Raw genomic sequence first — 21,787 nt, 5'->3', positions numbered from 1 at the left:
CTTCTCCCTCCCTCTCTCTCTCTCTCACCCTCTCACTCTCTCTCTCTCTCTCTCCGTCTCACTCCCTCTCTCTCTCTCTCTCCTTCTCCCTCTCTCCTTCTCCCTCTCTCTCTCTCTCTCTCTCCTTCTCCCTCTCTCTCTCTCGCTCTCGCTCTCGCTCTCTCACTCTCATACAAACAAAGGAATTAAGGGCAGGAGTAGGGCACCCAGCCCCTCAATCCTTCCCTAGCATCGAAAAAGATTAAGGCCGATGTGACTGTAACCTAACCTGTGTTCTGTCCACTTGCAGCAACCTTTCACCTCTGGCTTATCGTGAATCTGTCCACCTCAGCCATAAAAGTATTCAAGGATTCTGCATCCTCCATTCTTTGAGAAAGTGAATTCCAAAGACTCGCATCTCTCACTCTCGTGCTCCCTCTATACCCTCTCTCTATGCTCTGTCTCTCTCTATGCTCCCTCTCTCTACCCCCTCAATTTCTTGCCTTAACATCAGCTTTATAAGGTGGTGGATTCCATTCTACACAAATGAGTCACTTGAAAATCTATTTTAACACGGGATGTTTGTAACCAGTTGTGGAGCTAAATGTTCTGTCTGATTCAGTGGATGACAAGTCACTGAGTCACTTGGGGACAGAGAAACATTTGTGACAGAAGCCCCATGTGTTGGAGTGCTGGGCAGAGCCTCACTCACTGGCTGCTTCATGACAGCTGCACTGTTACTGTGTTATGGGACCAGGACAAGGAGGGGGTGTGTTACCAAGAGGTGAACTAAACCCTTAAACAACTCATCAAAACATCACTGCTGTTTTATAAGCCTGAGCTGTTGTTAGTGGTGAAATATAAGCCAGTAGGATATATGGTAGAACAATATTGATGGTCAAAATGTAGCCGAGGACCTTTGTGGTCCGTGCATAGGATCAAGGGTTGCGCAACTCATTGGCAAGGTGGAGTATAAAACCATGATAAATGTAAACAAAGCCCTGGGTTTCAGAACTGTAAACTCAATGTTATGTTTGGCTAAGAACACATGGAGCATAGTGTTCAGATGTGTTATAAAAGAGAATGTAGAGAAGGTGCAGAAACGATTCACAGAAGTTCTACATTCTGCCCACTCTCGGGGTAAAGAAGTCCCCATTAGAGTTTCTGGTGGCCTTGCTGGATTTTGAATTCAATCTGTTGTCCAGCAAGGTCCCTGTCAAGCTCTACCAGTTGAACGTCCAATATCGTGCCACCCCCCCCCACTCTCACTTCCAGAGAGAAGAACCCAGGGGAACTGAGAGGTAAAACTATTGGGATAGCCCAGAGAGACTGGAATTTCTGAGCAAGTTGAGGACATGAGATGCATGCAGTTAAAGGGGAGCTGGAAAGGCATCAGAGGGATAGGAATAGCAAGTTACACTGACGTAGAGGCTTGTGTGGAGGATCAGCACTGACGTTGACCTGTTGGGAAGTAGTCTGTACCGGACGGGGGTGTGGAAGGAGGTTGGAATAAGATCAGTGCCAGTGAAATTGTTGGGGTAGGGTTGAAGGGTCGTGGCTAAGGACAGGCTGGATGGTGGTGAGGAAGGAAATTAAACAAACTGTGGATGCTGGAAATTGAAACAAAACTAGAAACTGCTGGAAACCCTCAGCAGGTCAGGCAGCGTCTGTGGAAGGTAAACCAGTAAATGTTTCAGGTCTGGGGCCCTTCATCTGAACTGGGAAAGAGAGAAAAACAAGATAGTTTTCAGTAGGAGAGGAGGTGGGGGAGAAGATGGGTAGAACAAAGGGAACATCTCTGATCGGGTGAATCCAAATGACTCAGTAGAGTCAGTTACCAGAACGTTAGCTTCATTGTCTGTGTAATGTGTTGTAAACGGTGAGGTTATGGGACATGCCCTGCAGGCCAGACTATACGAATAGAATAAGAAATACTGAACCTGCATTTATTGTATTCATTATTACCATTATACAGTTTACTCTGTGAGCTTCACGTGAGCAAGGAATTTCATTGCACCCTGGTGTATGTGACAATAAACTAACCTGAAGCCAATTAGACAACAGGTGGAAATGGCCAGTTCGCAAACAGATAGAAAGCGTGACCTACCTAAGACTGGAGAATTTGATATTGAGTCTGGAAGGCTACAATGTGCTGATACAGAAGATGAGGTGCTGTTCCTCGAGCTTGCAATGGGCCCCGTCGTAACAGTATAGGAGGCCACAGACAGAGAGGTCAGTGTAGGAGTGAGGTGGGGAATTAAAGTGGCAGGCTACGGGAAGCTCAGGGTCACTTCTGTGGACTGAGTGCAGGTGGTCCGCAAAGCCATCGCACCACCTGTGTTTGGTTTCTCCAGTGCAGAGAAGACCACATTGTGAACATCAAGTACAATACTCTAGAGGGGAGGTTGAAGACGGAGGCATCTGTCAGGTCACCTTGGGATCTTGTGGTTGGATGTTTGGAGGGTCATGTGTTTTGAGGTCTGGGAGATCAGCAGAGAGATTTGGGGAAGAGCTATTGTGAAGGAGTCCAAAGGATGAAAGCTAAGTAAGGGAACCCTCCCAGTCCAGCATTGCCTTTTGGTGACCTGGTTGCCCTAGCAGTGACCAGCACTTAGTGCCCCTAGAAACCATAGCTCAAGTTTCCCCCCAATTGTTGAAGAGTTACATTGCACCGGGAATGACATGGTCTAATGTGTGGCTCAATAGACAGTCATGTGAAGGGCTCTCAGGGTGAGGTCCATAGGTGTCCAGTCAAATTTCTAGAGTGACACAGAAGGATTTAGAAATGGTCTTCTTCTATTTCCCTGCACAATGAAATCAATTTTCAATTGCATATTGCTGGGAAAAGGGTCAGCATCAGGCAACTGAGTTTCTAGTGCACACAAAATAGCTTCAAATATGTTTTAATCAAAACAGAAAAGGCTTGAAATACTCGAAAGGCCAGACAGCTGTGGAGAGTGAAATAAAGATAAGGTTTTAGAGGAAATGCCATTGGATGTTAGTGGTGCATCTTATTGTTTGACCTGGTTTAGTTGTGCCAATGTGGGGCAGCTAATCCAAACGATGAAACTGAGCGAAGAGAGGTTCCCTCTTTGTACAATATCAGTGTTTCCATGGGACTGAGGTCTGTTGCTGTCACAGTGTTCACCACCACCTTACCTGGTGTCCAATGAGCAGTAACCTGCCACCAAGAAGGACAGGAACAACGGGTGTATGGGAACACCACCGTGGTCCTTCTCCATGCCTGGGTCTAACTCCTGGAACTCCTTCCCCCACAACATTGTGTGAGTAACTTCACCAGAATGAGTGAAGCAGTTCAAGAAGGCAGCTCAAGCAGTTCAAGAAGGCAGCTCAAGCAGTTCAAGAAGGCAGCTCACCGTCAGGGACACTTGGGGATTGACAATAAATTCTGTCCTTGACAATGATTCCCAGATCCTGAATAGTGAATGAACAATGGAACAGATTTCTCCCGATAGTCAAAAATACCATCAAAAAGGAATCTGAGCATCTTTGTGCACAAAACACAGAAAGCTAGCAGACAAGTGCAACAGGTGATAGGAAAGGCGAATGGATGTTGGCCTTTATTTCAAGAAGCTGGGGTGTAAAAGTAAGGAAGGTGCTAGTGAGACTATACCAAGGGTACTGCTAACAGTTTTAGCCCCTCTGTTTAAGGAAAGATATTGAAGTAATATCTTTGGGGGTGTTCAGAAGGTTCACTAGAATGATCCCAGGTGTGGAAGGATTGTCCTGAAACGACAGACTAAACAGATTGGAAGTGGACCCTTGGAGCTTGGAAGAATGAGAGGTGTGAAACATGGAAGATTCTCAGGGGGTAGACAGGGTAACTGTGGAGAAGATGTTGCCTCTCCTTGGAGAGCCCAGAACCAGAGGCCATGGTCTCAGAATAAGGAGCACCTGCTTAAGGCAGAGAGGAGGAAGAACTGTGGGGATGGGGTGGGAAGTGGGTAAAAGAATCACCACAAAGGACGATGTGCTTCAGTTGTGACTTAGCTGTGAGCCTTTAATTGTGAGCTGAGTTATGTTGAGAATAGGTGACTGTAAAGTGGTCTCTGAAGCAATATCTTTTCTCAGACCAACAAGGGAATTCTGTGTTTCTCTGGCATTGTTTACTTTTCTCAGCAAGGGGGAGTGTTCCTTAATTAACACTTTATCAAACATCTTGGTATGAACCGTAGGAATGAGCGATAATGCTATAATTACAGATTCGATCTTTGGTGGATTTTATTGATGGTCGTGAATAACCTGAGAGAGTCTCAGTTGTGACTTGAACTCATGACTGCAGTTGAAAATTTATTTGAAACTCTCATTTGGTCTGTGTTGCTTGAGAATGTTGTCCTTCAATTTCATAGTTTGCTCCAACAGAAATTCTTCCATTAACTTTACTCGTTTTACCCAATTAGTTGCTGGCAGACTGCCGGCCATTTCATTCCGATTTGAAAGAAGGGAAGAGATGCATTCATAGTATCTTTCCTGGTGGAAGTCTTTACAAGCATTGAGTACTTTTTGAAGTGCATCATCATTGTAGGAAACACAACAGCCAATGTGCTCACACTATGTGCAGGCACAGTAGTGTAGCAGTTAGCATAACACTATTACAGCGCCAGCAACTAGGGTTCAATTCTGGCCACTGTCTGTAAGGAGTTTGTATGTTCTCCCCGTATGTCTGCGTGGGTTTCCTCCAGGTGCTCCGGTTTCCTCCCACGTTCCGGAGACGTACGGGTTAGGAAGTTATGGGCATGCTTTGTTGACGCCGGAAACATGGCGACACTTGCGGGCTGCACCCAGAACACTCTACGCAAAGGATGTATTTCTATGTACATGTGACTAATAAAGATCTTACCATCTTCACAATAGAGATTGACAGTATACCAGTTGTGCAATGGGACATTGCACTGATAGCACTCTGAAGGATCTTGAAATTGTCCATGACCTTGTGTTGGTAGGTTTGGGTCCAGCCTGGTCACTTGAACCTTCCCTCCTCTACATAGATTGTTTTTAGTATTGTGGTGAAGTGGAAAGGATCTGGCACCTAGCCACTGCCCCGAGTCACAGGGAACATTCCTGGGACATTTCTTAAATCAGAAATTTTCTTTCAACCAGAACTGTTCTTATTTTCCTTTATTACTGGTGAATTGCTTACAAGCACGTAATTCCCTAAACTTACTTAAACCCCTCTTGGTCAGACAGCTTTGTCTCGTCTGGAGCCATACTGATGCTTGATTAGTTTTAGAGATTTTTCCTCATATTCCCTGAGGTCTTCTGGCTCACTCTGTGGGCTGATCCCACTAGCTGTGAGACTGAGGTATGGGTTGGCACAGACACTGGTCACATGCTGGTTCTATAACCTGCAAGTGGGAGAGTGTAAAATGCACCAAGTTTATTCTGCAGGAGTACAATCATGTACATGCAGTATTTAAACACAAGATTGCCAATTGTAATTTCGAACTGTCCAAAGCTTCGTTCAGTATTTCTCACAAGCCTGTGGTTCCCACTGAGGAGTGGATTTGTTGTGATGCTTTTAACGTTTAGACTCCCATTGTAAGATGTGTGGGCAGCAAGGAAAACCCAGGTAACTGGGGATAAGATCCTGTCAACCTCCTCAAATGTGAAGGCAAAATGGAGTCAAGCCAATATTATGGAACAGTGGCCAATGAAGTAATTGGTCACCCTCTTCATTATTGATCCTCTAATGGGAAATGCAGTCAGCCTTCTTTCTGAAGTTTGATTGGATCTGAGAAGTTATGCATTAGAAAGGGAGGACTGACAGACCAACATACATTAACAATTGCACATTTTAATATTCCAGTTGGATAAAGTCTTGCTCTTGCCCTGTTGAATTGTGAGTAACTCCTTGGGTTCAAAGATCTGATTTTATGATAAGATGCAAGAGTAGCATTAATGAGTTCCAAATCCCAGAGGAATTCTCCCTCCATTGGTAGCAGATAGTACTTTTAGTGAATTAAATTGGGACATTGTAATTTCCCCCTAAGACACACTTCTCGCTAATGAGCACTTTGGATGGATGGACACACCAGTGTTACCACTTCACATAAGCCATCTGCCATTTCACATTTAAATGCAGTTTCCCTACTCATGGCCAAAAGTCACATCTGATGGCCTGATTAATGGTGAATTGCACTAGTACACAAACACTCACCAATATCTCCACACATTAAGTGTCTGTACTGAGGTGTGTTGTTTCTGATGGTAAGTCTCTCTCTCTGCCTTGTCACTAGTTACTATTGCTACCCGATTATCAATCTGCCGTTCTCCTATTTATCGAGTGGATGGCTCAGCAATGGACTCGATGTACTGACTCGTCTGCCAACTCTGCTCTCGATACATTTAAATAATGATCAGTAGCTATTTTACCAGATACTTTGCTCAGTAAGTTATTTTTCTGAACAAGAAAGGACTTTCCTTTCTCTTCTTTCTTTGATAGCAATGAGGCAAATGGAGGTGGTGAATTTCAGCCGAGTAATAGAGTGCTTGGGTGGGACCCCATGTAAAACTTCCTGGCACACCAGTCATGCACGGAATCAACTGGTGATCTGGGTGTGTCCCCTTTCCCAATTTAGTTATCACAGTTTATATTACAGCATTCACTGTAGTGCGCTGAATGAGGGCTGTAATTAGCCTAAGTGCAGGCATTTCTAAACTCAGATGTTTGTCTGATCCATGTTTGAAGGTCCCTTAGATGCTGATAAAGATGATGATTATGGCTTGCTTAGGAACAGTGACTTCTGGTCTGGTGTACAGAGCAAACTTATTATACTGGTAACATAATACGTGAGAAAAATGTCGACAGCAGCAACGGTACAGTAGACCGGTAATCAGAGCTAAAGATGTGAGTTTGTATCCCACCATGGCAGCCAGTGAATTTAAGTTCAAGTAATTAAGTAAATCTGGAATTAAAGTTAGACTTGGTAATGGCAGCCATGAAACTACCAGGTTATTGTAAATCTGTCTGACTGTTCAGAGAAAGTAATGAGCCATCCTTACCTAGTCTGGTCCTTACGTCATTCCAATGTGATCCACCAATTAAATTCTCTAATTTCAGGTAACTTGCTCCTCCTCTGTCCCTTTCTCTCTCCCCTTCTGAGCAACCCAGATCCTCTCACGCCCACCCTTCTTTCCAACCCAGCCCGCAACCGCAAGCCGTAATTTCTTTCCCCTCCCTCATCTATCCGTCTGCCCATCACCCACACACTCCTCCTACTGGGTCCCCTGACCCCTCCCCTACCCACTGTTCCCAGCTGCCCACCTTCCCTCCCTTATTTGGTTCCACTGTTCACCTTTGTTGTCTCCACCTGTCACCTCCCAGCCTCTGTCATTATCACCACTCTTCCCTCCCCCTCCTGACATGACCCGTCAATCAACCCCTCCTCACTTGGATCCACCTATCATTTGCCAGCTGCCCCATCTCTCCCCCTCACCTCTTTATACTGGCTATTTCCCCTCTTTCAGTACAGGTGAAGGGACTCGACCCAAAACGTCGACTGTCCATTTCCCTCCACAGATGCTGCCTGACCCACTGAGTTCCTCCAGCAGCTCTTTTTTTTCCAACAGTACAGTTGCCTCCTCAATTCCTTAAAGACTGGAAATTAAATATTGGTGTTACCAATAACGTCCACAACCTATAAACAAATAATTCAAATAAAACTCCCAATAAAGGTTGATTTTTCTGAATGCATGCTTGTGGTCCAACTAACAACTGGACAATTAAAGGGAGGGAAAAAAGTTATATTTAGTGTGGTCCTTTTCATGACCCCAGGACATCCCAATATTGCTTTGTGGCCACTGAAGTAATCCTGAAATGCCTGTGATTTCCTGATCTGCGTGAGAGTTGAAGGGTAGCTTTCATGAATTAGTACTTCCACGCGGATTCGTGTTGGAAATGAAGAAAGGATTCACAAGAGACTGCAGATGCTGGAATCTGGAGCAGCAAACAATCTGCTGGAGGACCTCAGTGGGTCGAGCAGCATCCGTAGAGAGAAATGGACAGTCATCATTTCAAGTCCAGATGAAGGGTCTCGACCCAAAGTGCCTCTTGTGCCTCTAAGCATCGTGTCCTGGTCAGCTGTGGAAAATGACAGCTCCATTACTCTCTGTGTCTGCATTGTGTCTTTTTCTGAAATCGCACCCTTTCTGCCTTCACTCCCACCACGTTATTCTTTGGCTTCTTTTATATTATCACGCTGTTGATGTGGGTGTTTGCTGTGCTCAAAATTGGCTTCTGCATTTTCTACATGCAACAACAAGTACACTTCAAAACCAGTTGAGTAGCTGTAAAACATACTGGGGTGTCTGAAGGAGTGCGAAAAATGTATGTCTTCTATTATCATTGTCCTTCCAGACAATTGATTACATAACTTGAGAAAACATCTCTTCTGCCGGGGATATTAAAATATTATTCATTAAATTATGTAAGAAACAAGCCCAGTAGGTCTTCGTCGTATAATGTTTGGGCTCCACCCCTTGCCAGATCAACATGTCCTTCATTCATTACCCCTTCCTGTCTGTGTTTACTTTCCTCTTCAAGGCATCCGAGCAACAATTTGTGTAAAGGTCCATTTTTTCCCACAAGTTTGTTGTTCATAAGACGGACCAATCACTGTTACCTTTATTGTCCATCCCCAAACCCAGCTGGGATTGGCCTCAAAAACGGGTTTAAATTGTGCTGTCCACTTTACATTGGAGACTGGCAATACACAAATGTCTCTCTTGCTAGCTGAAGAATGTTCTGAAGCAGTCACAAGTTTGTGTTCTGGATCTCATATGTTATAAGTCATTCATTCTATTCACACTATTTCCAGTTAAGAGCTAGTTTGGAACTCAACTGGGACATCTGTTGGCCAGGCTTGAACATCTTGGGAATCTTTGTCTACACATGACTTACAAAAGAGCACAACTGCCTGCAACACTGGACAGTTTTTAGTGGTTGCTAGGAGATTTTGGGCATCCCAAATATTTGGGATTCTATTTGTGGAGTAGTTTTTCCTAAACAAATTACGATAAGTGTTTATCTTGATCTTTGCATAGTTTTTGTTTTCCAGTGGATTTTTCCTCCAGTTTCATAACCACATATTCTTTCTTTGATTTTCTTTCAATCTATAACTTTTTGTGATTTTGTACCAAGATGTTGGAAGTGTTTGTCTACACTCTCTTTGACCAATGACTTTGACCTACCTCTCACACTCACTCACTCCCTCTCTGACACCCAAGCTGTGGACAAGCCCTTGTTTTATTCAGTAAAGCATTGACACTGGAAACCATCTCTACAGCTCTCACCCAGTGTACGGCATGTCAATCGGTAATTTCATCCCGCACTCTGATTGATGGTCAAGGTCAGTAAACAGTGTTCTATTTGACCATGAACTTGAAATCTCATATCCACTGTAATATTAAGGCAGCTTTCTTTCATCTCCAGAACACAATTTATTCCATTGTTTGTGGGATTTTACTGTATGCAGATTGGCTGCCATTTCGTTAATGATAATTCTAATATATTTCCCACACCACTGAATATTTCCCATGCCATTTGACCCATCAAGTCTATGCCAACCCTTGGAACTATCCCATTCTCCCACTTACTTTCCCTGTCACCTATACTCTCTGAAAAGGACCCTCCTAACACCCACGCTGGGGGTAATTTACAGCAGTCAATTCACCTACCAACCAGCACGCCTTTGAGATGTGGGAGGAAACTGGAGCGGGCTGGGAAGGGAAAACTCGCACGGTCACAGGGAGAATGTGTAGATCTCATACAGACAGCATTGGAGACCAGAACTGAACCCAGGACACTGGAACTGTCAGGCCGCAACACTACACACTGCACCCTAGCTACAACAACTTGCACAGCACGTGAGAGCTACCGATTAAAATTTGAAAAAAAGATGTGAGTTTGAGTCATCATAAGGTGGAAGGAAAATACAAAAAACATTGTGACTTGATGGGGATTACAGATGTTGTAAGATGTGAGATAGCACTACATTGTAAGCCGTTGCATACAAAGTTCCTCAAGTGACTTCCTGCAACATTGAAGGCTCATTGATTGGCCTTGAATAGCTGAGCAGAGAATGGGTTCAGTAACCAAATGACAATGCTTCGCAATTAAATGTCGGTCGAAGTGTAGGTACAAGCCAAAGCAATCAGAGCCTGAAATTTCCCAGTTACACTTAAAATTGCCTTGATGTGGCACTGCCCTGTCTCAGTCTCACCCGCATAAACCACCGGTGTGCACATCTTAATGTTCTAGAAGAATGATTCATCGTTTAATAAATTCCCAGAACACTTGCCCTGAAGCAACCCAGTTCTAATGATGCATGTCCATGGTTAACTGTCACAGAAGTTACACTATGGAAGCAGGCCATGAGTACAGAGGATCCATTGACCTTTACAATCCGAGCAGGCAGACAATTGTTATTCCACTTGCCTTCTCCGTTTCCGTATTCCCATTAATCCTTTTCCTTTATCCACCTATGCAATCCAGCCTTGAATTTGGAAAGGCTGTCCATTTCAACCACTAACTCTAAGGTGAATCTCCCAGCTTCACAATTCTCAATATGACCATGTTTCTCCTGCCCATTATTCATAATCTCTTGCTTTTAATCCTGTATTTGTGGTCCTTATTCTTGACACCCCTTCTATCGGAAAGGCATGTTTTGATCAACACTGTCCCACCTTTTCGTCATTTTAAACTTCTAATATATCACAGACCAATACAATCGTATTCTATTAATATATATCAAAACAATTGCACATATGTTGTCAGTAAAGTCATATGAGTTATTTTTTTAACACAAATTTATAAAAGGAACATTAAAGATTTCCTGTCGTATTTGAGAGTGTTGATTATGTTTGCAAACCTGGATATCCCTGAGATTGGTGAATAGCAAGAACATGATGGCTAACTTGACACTGAAATAGTAATGGGAAGGTCCTTAGAAGTTCTGTAGTTGGACTACTTTGTTTGCATATGTGTGGGACAGGAGAATTATTGACAGAAGTTGCTCCATCTCATTTAATCAGATGATAGACATATGTAAGAATGCAATAAAATAAGTCTTGTATAGACACAAGAGATTCTGCAGATGCTGGAATCTAGAGCAACACTTCTTTCCATCCTGATGAAGGGTCTTGACCGGAAATGTCGACTGTTTATTTCCCTCCATAGATGCTGCCTGAGCTGCTGAGTTCCTCCAGCACTTTTTGTAAGTCTTGTACAGCACTTTTCATGAATAACTTTTTTTTGGAACCTCTGGGCTTCCCAAAGTGCTTCAAGGCCAACAACTCTCACCTGTGCAGTCCCTGCTACAGTATAGGGAACATAGAATACAGGCCTCTAGTTAAATTATTGGATTAGCAGTCACAGTTGTCGAACATTGATCAAGGGAGACAAGTTTGAATCCCACCATGGCAGCCTTTTACTTTCATCCAAGGAATTAAATAAATCTGAAATTGACTAGTGTGATAAATGTGAAACTTCTGGATTGTTGTAAAAAAACCAGTGCACTTCAGAGGAAAATATCTGTTGTCCTCACAGTCTGGCCTCTATGTGACTACAGACCATCCATGTGGTTAAGTCAGAATTGCCTTCAGGAGCAATCAGGGATGGATATTAAATCTCCACATCCTTAAAAAAAAGTACACTTTGGGCACAGCAATGAGACAATGACTAACCTCCTTTAACAATGTGAATTGAAGGATAACTGTTGGCCAGGACCATGGCAATAACTCCCCGATTCTTCTGGTCAGTGCCAGGGGATCATTCCTGACGATTGAAGTATCACAAAGCGTCCTGTTCCAATATGTTGTTCATCAGATGGCACCTTGCTCAGTACACTAAAACACCATTAACCTGGCATGCTCAAAACTTTGGTTTATTATTGTCACATGTACCGAGTACAGTGAAAAGCTTTGTTTAGCATGTCATCCATTCAGATCATTCCATCACAATAGTGCATTGAGGTAGTACAAGGGAAAACAATAACAGAATGCAGAATAAAGTGTTACGGCTACAGAGAAAGTGCAGTGCAGGCAGACAATGAGGTGCAAGGCCATAGCAAGATAGATTGTGAGGTCAAGAGGGGCTGGACGGTAGATTTTCTGGACTGTTGGATGTTATGCCAGTTGATACTCCAACCTTCCTTTTCATTCACTTCTTTTAGATATTTCACAGTACAATAGTTTGACAATTTTCCCCGAAAACCAGTACGTTTCATGGGAGTGTGGGAGACACAGCTGGTGATTTTCAAGAGAGCGTGGAAACCAGGGCTCTGGTGAGAAAGGGGACGTGGGAATGGGACCTGGGTGAGTTTCATGGGAGCAGAGGGTTCAGCACCCAGTGAGCCAGTTGCCAAACCATAAGGATTTTGGAACATCGGAGTTTCACAGTTCTGCATTGGTATTAGCCTAGATTCTAGAGTGAGACTCCAAGTGCTTTGGCTCCAAGACAGAAAGCCACCCACTGATGCATGGTTCGAACTCCATAAGGAAAAAAAAAGAACCACTTTTGTTCTTTCACTTACACTTTCTCAAGTTATCCTAAAGTGCTTCCCCACCCCGTGAGGTAGTTATGTAATCACTGACATTATGTAGGCGGAGTCTCAGTTTGTGCACAGGAAGAAGCCACAGACATTTTCTCTTGATCAAGTTGGTTGAAGACTGGTAAGAGAATACCAGGGGAAGGCTCCCAATCTCATTCAGATAAGGGACAGGATCTCATCCACACAAAGTCTCAGCTTAAAATTCCATCTGAAAGATGGCACCACTGACAGGACAACACTTCACCAAAATATCATTGGCATTTGGTGCCCAGACAAGATTAGTCCACTTCCTGTTTAGGTGAACCCCTAGGATAATGAGACTTAACTAAAGCTGAAGGAAGTGTAAAGTGTGGCTTCCAGTTGGAATGGTCACCTAGGTAGAGAAAATAATTCATTCCAACTTCATTAGATGAGTTACTGAGAGGTGTTATTATTTTAATCTTGCCTGGATGGATAATGAATAGTTTCTTTGAACCCTATTTATCCTGAGAGCAGTTAGCCTGCTGTCCTCTGGTCCGGGTCAGTCCGTGGTAAGAGAGACTGGCTTGTGGGATGAGGTGATTCACTGGCCGATTCACTCCTAATATCAAATCTGCACAGACTGACATTTCATTCAATGCAAGTTTGTTCCTTCCGAACTCTACCATTTTGTGAGAGAGTTATGGGTTAATGATTAGTGAGAAGAAAATGTAAAGTATGCAAGGCTGCGGTACGTCTTAGTAGTAATTATTTTTTTCAAATAGCTCTATTTTGGTAGTTAATTCAGAGGATTGGGGGTTTGCACTTTTAATATCAAAGGTCCTTTCAATATATATACCATTGGCAATTAGCCAGGAGTTGTTTCCTTAATGAGAGAGTGTTATAGGGAAGGCGTTATCTATATAATTTGGATGAGTAAATCCATATTCCTAGCCAGCAGTTAATTTTCATTGAACAACGGGAGTATTAGTTACTTCAGAGCGGAATTTTTGCCTGTAGAGAATAGAAATTCACCGCAATGGTATTCCAGGTAAGGCCGCGACTAACTGGCAGCCGTGAATGAGGGAGAGGGGTGGCGAGTATCCGTCATTAAAAGTCTCTCTGCTGAGGTCTGCTCCCAGGCGGAGGAGAGTGTATTTAGCACCGGAATCACATGAGAAGTCCTGCAGCCCATACATGGGCTGCGGAGGGGAGCTGTCAGAAAGAGCCTCACAGTCCTATTCGTCAGAAGGCACTTCAAGCTGACTAGTGGATAAGAAGGGCTCCCAGACACAAGGCGCTGGGGATCTCAGTGATGGGCTGCCTCTAGCTGTCAGATACTCCACGTCTGCCAACAACCCTTCCCGGCGCTAGTAAAATTTAACGGACTGTCAACATCCTCTACCATGACGGAAAGATGCAGCATTTTAAGAACTCTTTCAGCAGCCTTGTGCTGTTTCTACCGGAGCTCTTACATTGGAATCAAGGTATGGACTTCGAATTCCTTAATAGACAGAGGGATGAGGGAAAATAACGTGGTTGTGCTAGTTCTGAGGCACCATCAGCTGTAGACATGCGGCGTCTTGTGAATGGGAGCTGTTCACATCAGGCCGTGTTTATCTGAAGCTTTGATTTCCAGTCAACCTCTGTGTCACCTGTAGCCGGGCAGGACCCCGCTCCATTCCAAGCGGCCATGTGTGACTCCTTGAGCGTTTAGCCTGAATTGTTAACTTCTTGTTTCTGCGCGTCTGGAGTTTGCTTTAACGTGCGCTGCTTGGGTTGGCATGTAGTTTTAATACTTAAAATAACTTGGAGACGTTGTCATGGGAACTTTCCACTTAGTTTGGAGCCAACTCCTCTCTCGGGTGAGTGCTGCGGTATTCTTAGCGTTGGATGGGGTCCGGGTCCAACCAACGCTGTAGCTGAGGGAATGATCCAAAATAACCCATCGCACCACAAGTGAACTGCGTGCTTTTAAAAAAAACCTCAAATCGTTTAAAAATAAAGATTGGACCGTTTTAGTCACAGGCTGGAAGGCATCGGTTGCACGGTCCAGCAGAAAGCAGTGATTCATGGGGAGAGTAGTGGGATCGGGACTTGGATCCTGAACAGATACTCAGGAAAGGAAATTGTTGGTCAGCTTTTTCAGCGAGCAAAACTATTGTCAAGGCAGCCCATGAATTTCTGGATGTGGTTTAACACAAGCCGCTGGTCTTTTTGGAGGGTTGGGGCCACTTAAACTCTAGTCTGTACAACGCAAACGTTATAAAGACAAGAGTTGTCGCCGCTGAGTAACCGGTCTGGGGTGGTCACCAACAACTTTTTAATTGTGCTCTAGATTGGAAATCCGAATAAAGCCATCACAAAGTGGAAAATCTGACCCCTCTCTAAAATTCCGGAGGGGCCAGAATTTAACGTTTGTAGTCACAGGGTGAGGGAGCCTGCCTGGTGTTCCCCGTTCACGGCTGCCGGCGGGAGATAGGAGATTCTCTCTCCACCAAGCCGTTGGAAGATTGCAGAAGTGGGTTCCCACAATCGGCAGGAAGGAAGGGAGCCGGGTGGGTCGGCTGGTGGACTCAGTGCAAGGGGCCCAGGGTGGAGCTCCCGCTCGGTGGGACGTCCCAGAGGAGCTGAGGCCAGCCTCAGAACAAAGTGGCTGCAGAGAGGGGGCGAGGTCCCAGTGGACAATGATGTGGCGAGTGGGTTCGGGAGCCTGGGAACGCAAGTCGGAGGCTTTCATTAACCCGGTCCATGCACCATGCCGTCGCTGGCAAGGGAAGATTCTGACACTCGCCAACTTTTATCGATGCACAATAGAAAGCATCCTGTCTGGATGCATCATGGCTTGGTACGGCAACTGCTCTGCCCGGTACTGCAAGAAACTGCAGAGAGTTGTGGACACAGCTCAGCACATCAAGGAAACCAGCCTCCCCTCCATGGACTCTGTCTATACCTCTTGCTGCCTGGGTAATGCAGTCACCATAATCAAAGACCACACCTACCCAGGATATTATCTCTTCTCCCCTCTCCTATCAAGCATAAGATACAAAAGCCTGAAAGCACATATCACCAGGCTCAGGACAGCTTCTATCCCGCTGTTATAAGACTACTGAACGTTTCCCTAGTACAATGGACTCTTGACCTCACAATCTACCTCATTATGACCTTGCACCTTATTTTCTACCTGCACTGCACTTTCTCTTGTAGCTGAGACACTTTACTCTGCATTCTGTATTGTTTTACCCTGTACTACCTCAATGCACTGTGTAATGAATTGATCTGTATGAACGGGATGCAAGACAAGTTTTTCACTGTACCTCGGTACATGTGACAATAATAAACCAATACTAATTCAAATATCTACTCATTAAAGGATGTTCTACAAATGAAAAGCTCACAAAGTTGATGATTTTAAAGCAGGAAATTTTTAAAAAGTTATTTTTGTGTAGGCTTTGCAAGAGCAGCACTTGAGAAAACTCATCTACTTGAAGACTCATCTGCTCACCTTGGTACACCACCAAAGGTGTCACACAGGAATGGGAGATGCCACCCAAGTGCTCTACACTGGAGGTTGTCCATCATGCCAACCTTCACCTTGTTTCTCAGCCAACAATCCCATCCCTCTATTGCCTCCTCTCTGGTGTCTTCATCCACCTTTCCCTCCCATTCCCATCAACCATTTTATGTGCCAGCAAGATCCACGTTCCAGCCACTTTCTGGAGAAATAAACTTTCTTCTTGAGTTCCCTATTTATATTATGTTGGCAGTTTTCCCCATTACAGTTGCCTATCTCTCCCCACACTCCCACCCCCCCCCCCAAAGACTCTTCAATCGCCCTCTTTTTCCCATCAAACCAAAAACCTTCCTCCTTCAGCACTCCTTTTCTAGGGAGAAGAGCCCCAGCCAGGAGTGGCGCAGCTGGTAGAGCCGCTGCCTCACAGCACCAGAGACCTGGGTTCAATCCTGACCTCAGGCACTGTCTGTGTGAAGTTTGCACATTCTCCCTGTGACTATGAGGGTTTTCTGTCTGTGCGCTGGTTTTTTCCTACACCCCAAAGATGTGCAGGTTGATAGGTTAATTAGCCACTGTAATTTGGTGGAATCTGCGAGGAGTTGATGGGAATGTAGGGAGAATGGAAAATGGCATTACTGTAGGAGTAGTGTAAATGATGGTCAGCGTGGACTTGGTGGGCTGAAGGGCCTGTTTACATGCTATACCTCTCTATGACTTATGTTTGGCACAGATATTGTGGGCCAAAGGGCCTGTACCTGTATGTCTATGACTTAGTTCAATCTCTGCTGATATGAGTAAGCTCTCACTCATGGTGTGATCCTTGTTGGAGTTGATTTTAAACCAGTTTATGGTGTCCAAATCCCTCCAACCTTGTCGTTTTCCCTGGGCAACTACTCCCGGTCTGGTCGTCGGTCCACGACTCTGTATTGGTGTTTGTCCAACTCTCCCAATATGCACTATCCACTGGAACTCCCTTTTCTGACCACTTCATCTTTGCAGCTCCCTCCCCCAGCCCCCCCCCCACCCCTGTTCAAACTGTTCTGAACAAACTTCCAATACTGCATGATCAAGTCACTCTTTGTACATCAAGGGGTTTGAACCATAGCTGAGGGACACAACCAAGTGTCCCAGGTGCAGTTCGCTCTTGCTGTTCACAAGGAGAACATATGAGGAAGTTTCCAGAGTACAAGTCAGAGAAATTGCATTCCCCAAATTTCCTTCTATTTTATATTAATGAATGAAGACTTTTGGGTTGGGATAAGCAATTTCTTGGCATGGACTCCTATAGACCACCCTCTCGGCAGCTGAATATCTTCCACTAATATATGTGGCTTTAGTCTCCTTTCTCCTTGCTATCCACTCATTGCCTCATCACAGGTTCTGAGATGTTCTTTTACTGTGTTATTTTGTTGCTGTTGAACCATCTTCTCCAGATCCTGCTTATCTGGTTGGACTGCCTGCTTCAGGAGTGAAGTGAGCTTAAAGCCTCATGTGGATGCGGCTTAAAGTTACGATTACCCCATTCCCTAGTCATCATTAGCCTTATGGATTGGGAAGGTTTAGATGGATATGGGCCAAACACAGGCAAATGGGACTAACTCAGCCAGGCACATTGGTCAGCATGGATGAACATAGAACATTACAGCACAGTACAGGCCCTTCGGCCCATGATGCTGTGCCGACATTTTATCCCGCTCTAAGATCTATCTAACCCTTCCCTCCCACATAGCCCTCCATTTTTCTATCATTCATGTGCCTATCCAAGAGTCTCTTAAATGTCCCTAATGTATCTGCCTCTACCACCTCTGCCAGCAGTGCGTTCCATGCACCCACCACTCTCTGTGTAAAAAAACACTTACCTCTGACATTCCCCCCCCCCCCCAATACCTTCCTCCAATCACCTTAAAATTATGTCCCCTCGTGTTAGCCATTTTCACCCTGGGAAAAAGTCTCTGACTGTCCACTCGATCTATGCCTCTTATCATCTTGTACACCTCTATCAAGTCACCTCTCATCCTCCTTCTCTCCAAAGAGAAGAGCCCCAGCACACTCAACCTATAAGACATGCTCTCCAATCCAGGCAGCATCCTGGTAAATCTCCTCTGCACCCTCTCCAAAGCTTCCACATCCTTCCGATAGTAAGGTGACCAGAACTGAACACAATACTCCAAGTGTGGTCTAACCAGAGTTCTATAGAGCTGCAACATTACCTCACGGCTCTTGAACTCAATACCCCGACTAATGAAGGCCAACATATCATACACCTTCTTAACAACCCTGTTAACCTGCATGGCAACCATGATGGATTTATGGATGTGGACCCCAAGATCCCTCTGTTCCTCCACACTGCTAAGAGTCCTGCCAATTAACCTTGTATTCTGCCTTCAAATTTAATCTTCCAAAGTGTATCACTTCACAATTTTTCCGGGTTGATTTCCATCTGCCACTTCTCAGCCCAGCTCTGCATCCTATTAATGTCCTGTTGTAACCTACAGCAACCTTCTACACGATACACAACACCACCAACCTTTGTAAATTGGGCCAAAGAGCCTGTTTCCATGCTGTATACTCTATGACTCTTTTCTTAAAAACTAACTTCTGTTTGGGTGAATGGGTGCATGTATTGCCCATCCCCAGTTATCCAGTGGCAGGAAGTGCTACACTGCTTTGTTGAGTAGCTCCTGTCAATGTGGTGAAGGAGGGAGAGGATAAGTGGTAAACTGAAAGGAGGGTGGAATTGGGACTTATGGGCTTACTCTGCTAGGAACTGGCATGGATCTGATGGGCTGAATGGCATCCTTCTGTGTTATAATGAGGATGGTTAGAATGCAGGGAACTTGATGCTCCCAGGTGTTAGCTTGCCAAATTGTGGTAGTGGACCCTGTGGAAGATGGTTTCTCCATCCACAGTGCCTGTTACTGTTGAAAGTCTGTGTCTGCTGGCCCAGTGGAACAGGTTTAAAATGAACTGATTAAACTACTGCTGTAATTCCAATGTGGAATGGACAGTCTCTAGTTAAATGTCCTTTTGTGCATTGAAAAAACATATCATCCATTGTGGAAAATGTGTGTAAGGCAGTTGGGAATAGATATTCATCCTTGGTCATGTGTGTTGAATGGGGAATATAGAAGCATGAATACAGGACTCCTGAAATTCTGTTCCACTGACTTCAGTGAATTGCATTGTATCCCAGGTTTACCACAGGCACTCGGGATGACTTTCCACCTCTCAGGGTCTCTGATGCCAAGTTCAGGAAGCATTTGTCTGACTGTCTGGCTTCCACCTGCGGCAGGGGATGGAAATAACAGTTATTACAGGCAGCTGAAGCTCCGGAAAAAGCAGCGTGAAGCGTACTATTGCAGAAGTATGGTGGGGTGGGCAGGGCAGATTTGTTCAGATTGCAGCAGCTTGACTGCTTCAATATCGCTTTGATATTTTTTTCCCCTCTTCCCCTCCAACACCTTTTGATTTGAACAGTGGTGGGATTTAACCTTGCTCTCAGTTTGCAAGGGGAGCAGTGGTTCAAGTGCTGAAGGCTCTTTGATGATTTTAAAGCTTTTATACAAACCAGGTGCTAACCAATTATCATAATACAGAACGGTCCGAGGCCCAGCGAAGCACGACGAGATGTTTCAAGGGGCAAGAAAGGCTCCTAACAAGAGGTTGTGTCTGCTCAAGATGTTCATTGAACAGCCCTCCCACCCAAATCTGAGTGAGAGGTGATGTGGGAGCTGTCAGTGCTTCACTGCCAGGATGCTGCCTGGATTGGAGAGCATGTCTTGGTTGAGTAAGCTCGGGCTTTTCTCTTTGGAGAGAAGGAGATGAGAGGTGACTTGATACAGGTGTACAAGATGATAAGAGGCATAGATCAAGTGGACAGTCAGAGACTTTTTTCCAGTGCGACAATGGCTAACACGAAGGGGCATAATTTTAAGGTGATTGGAGGAAGGTATAAGAGGGATGTCGGGGGTAAGATTTTTTTTACACAGAGTGGTGGGTGCGTGGAATGCACTGCCAGGAGAGGTTGTGGGGGCAGATACATTAGGGACATTTAAGAGACTCTTAGATAGACACAGGAATGATAGAAAAATAGGGGGCTATGTGGGAGGGAAGGGTTAGATAGATCTTAGAGCAGGATGAAATGTCGGCAAAACATTGTGGGCTGAAGGGCCTGTACTGTGCTATGTTCTACCAAGGAATCCCCTGAAGCCTGGCATTTGCTGAAGCCACAACTGTAGCCTCGGTCGGCAGAGTGTCTGTATCCGAGCTGGTGGCAGCCAGTGCGAAATGGGGCAACAGTGTGACTTCTTCATCACTGTGTCTTGCATTCCGTCACTGTCTGGCTAGGTTGCAGTTCTGGAGAAAGTGAAATCAAAGGGTATGAAGGGGAAAGCAAGAGCTGTGGTTGTCTATACGGTCGCAGCCCAAATACTGAAGAGTACCTGGGTTGAGAAGGATGTGAGGCATGAAAAGGAGGATTAGATATGAAGATTACATTACCGTCAGTATTTGCCATACTACCCCTGCAAATGGCTTCAATCTGGATGCATCACGGCTTGGTACAGCAACTGGTCTGCTCAGGACTACAAGAAACTGCAGAGAGTCGTGGACACAGCCCAGCGCATCACAGAAACCAGCCTCCCCTCCTTGGACTCTGCCTTTATCTCTCACTGCCTTGGCGAAGCAGCCAGCATTATCAAAGACCCCACCCACCCGGGTCATTCTCTCTTCTCTTCTCTTCCATCAGGTAGAAGATACAGGAGCCTGAGGGCACGTACCACCAGGCTCAAGGACAGCTTCTATCCCACTGTGATAAGACTATTGAATGGTTCCCTTATACGATGAGATGGACTCTGACCTCACAATCTACCTTGTTATCACCTTGCACCTTATTGTCTACCTGCACTGCACTTTCACTGTAGCTGTGACACTTTACTCTGTACTGTTAATGTTTTTACCTGCACTACCTCAATGCACTCTGTACTAACCCAATGTAACTGCACTGTGTAATGAATTGATCTGTACAAGTGGTATGCAAGACAAGTTTTTCACTGTACCTCGGTACAAGTGACAATAATAGACCAATACCAATAGAATAGGCCGCCCTGTAACAGCCAGCACAGTCTCCTCCATGGGAAGGCTGGACATACAGATTCACTTGTTCCCTTTGCCTTTCCCTAAATGGTGTCCTGCCTTCTTGTGCAAGGGGGAGGGAAGTGTGCCAGTGCATGTTAGGCAAGCTCGCAGCAAATCCCTGTGTAACGCTGGCGCTGGGTATGTGCTGGTGTAGCAAGGAACGTGAATGTTCGCTGTGTGTCCTGATTGGTGGAGGTTGTTAGCAGGTGAGTAATGGAATTGGTATCTGAGGCTGCAGTTGGGATTTGTTTACTGATCTTCGCAATACTCACAAGGCTGTGCAGTCTTATGAGACACTGTCTTCATATCCTTGTCTCCTGGCATTGATCTCACTGGCTATCGTATGACAGAACCAGACAAAAGTAGACCCGGAGCAGCTACCTGCGGTGAGTCCAGTCCCAACATGGGAATCATTCAAGAGTGACATTTTGAGAGCTCAGGGCCAATGTACTCCCAAAAAGGGGAGGGTATGAACTGCAAGTCCAAGGAATTCTGGATGTTGAGGGATTTTTTTTAATATTCATTCGAGGGATATGGGCTTCGCAGGCTGAGCCAGCATTTAATTGCCCATCCCTAATTGCCCTTGAGAAGGTGGTGGTGAGCTGCCTTCTTGAACCGCTGCAGTCCTTCT

The 21,787-nt window shown here is 45.0% G+C and overlaps 1 protein-coding gene across 5 annotated transcripts in view; it reads left to right on the top strand.

Moving 5' to 3' along the window:
• bcar3 (BCAR3 adaptor protein, NSP family member) overlaps positions 1-21,787 on the top strand; it is a 158,276-nt gene that overhangs the window by 105,787 nt on the left and 30,702 nt on the right. Inside the window, exon 1 of one of the 5 annotated variants that reach the window (XM_052011195.1) lies at positions 13,850-13,993. The exons of the other annotated variants lie outside the window; for them this stretch is intronic. Coding sequence (XP_051867155.1) covers positions 13,913-13,993 — 81 coding nt within the window. The 5' untranslated portion in view covers positions 13,850-13,912. Of the gene's footprint in view, positions 1-13,849; positions 13,994-21,787 lie in introns of those variants that run through there. 5 annotated transcript variants of the gene reach the window in all.

The sequence above is a fragment of the Pristis pectinata genome, chromosome 3 (assembly GCF_009764475.1).
Source record: "Pristis pectinata isolate sPriPec2 chromosome 3, sPriPec2.1.pri, whole genome shotgun sequence".
Classification (NCBI taxonomy): Eukaryota; Metazoa; Chordata; class Chondrichthyes; order Rhinopristiformes; family Pristidae; genus Pristis; species Pristis pectinata.
Note: the sequence above shows the minus strand (reverse complement) of the source record. Positions and strands in the feature narration are given on the sequence as shown.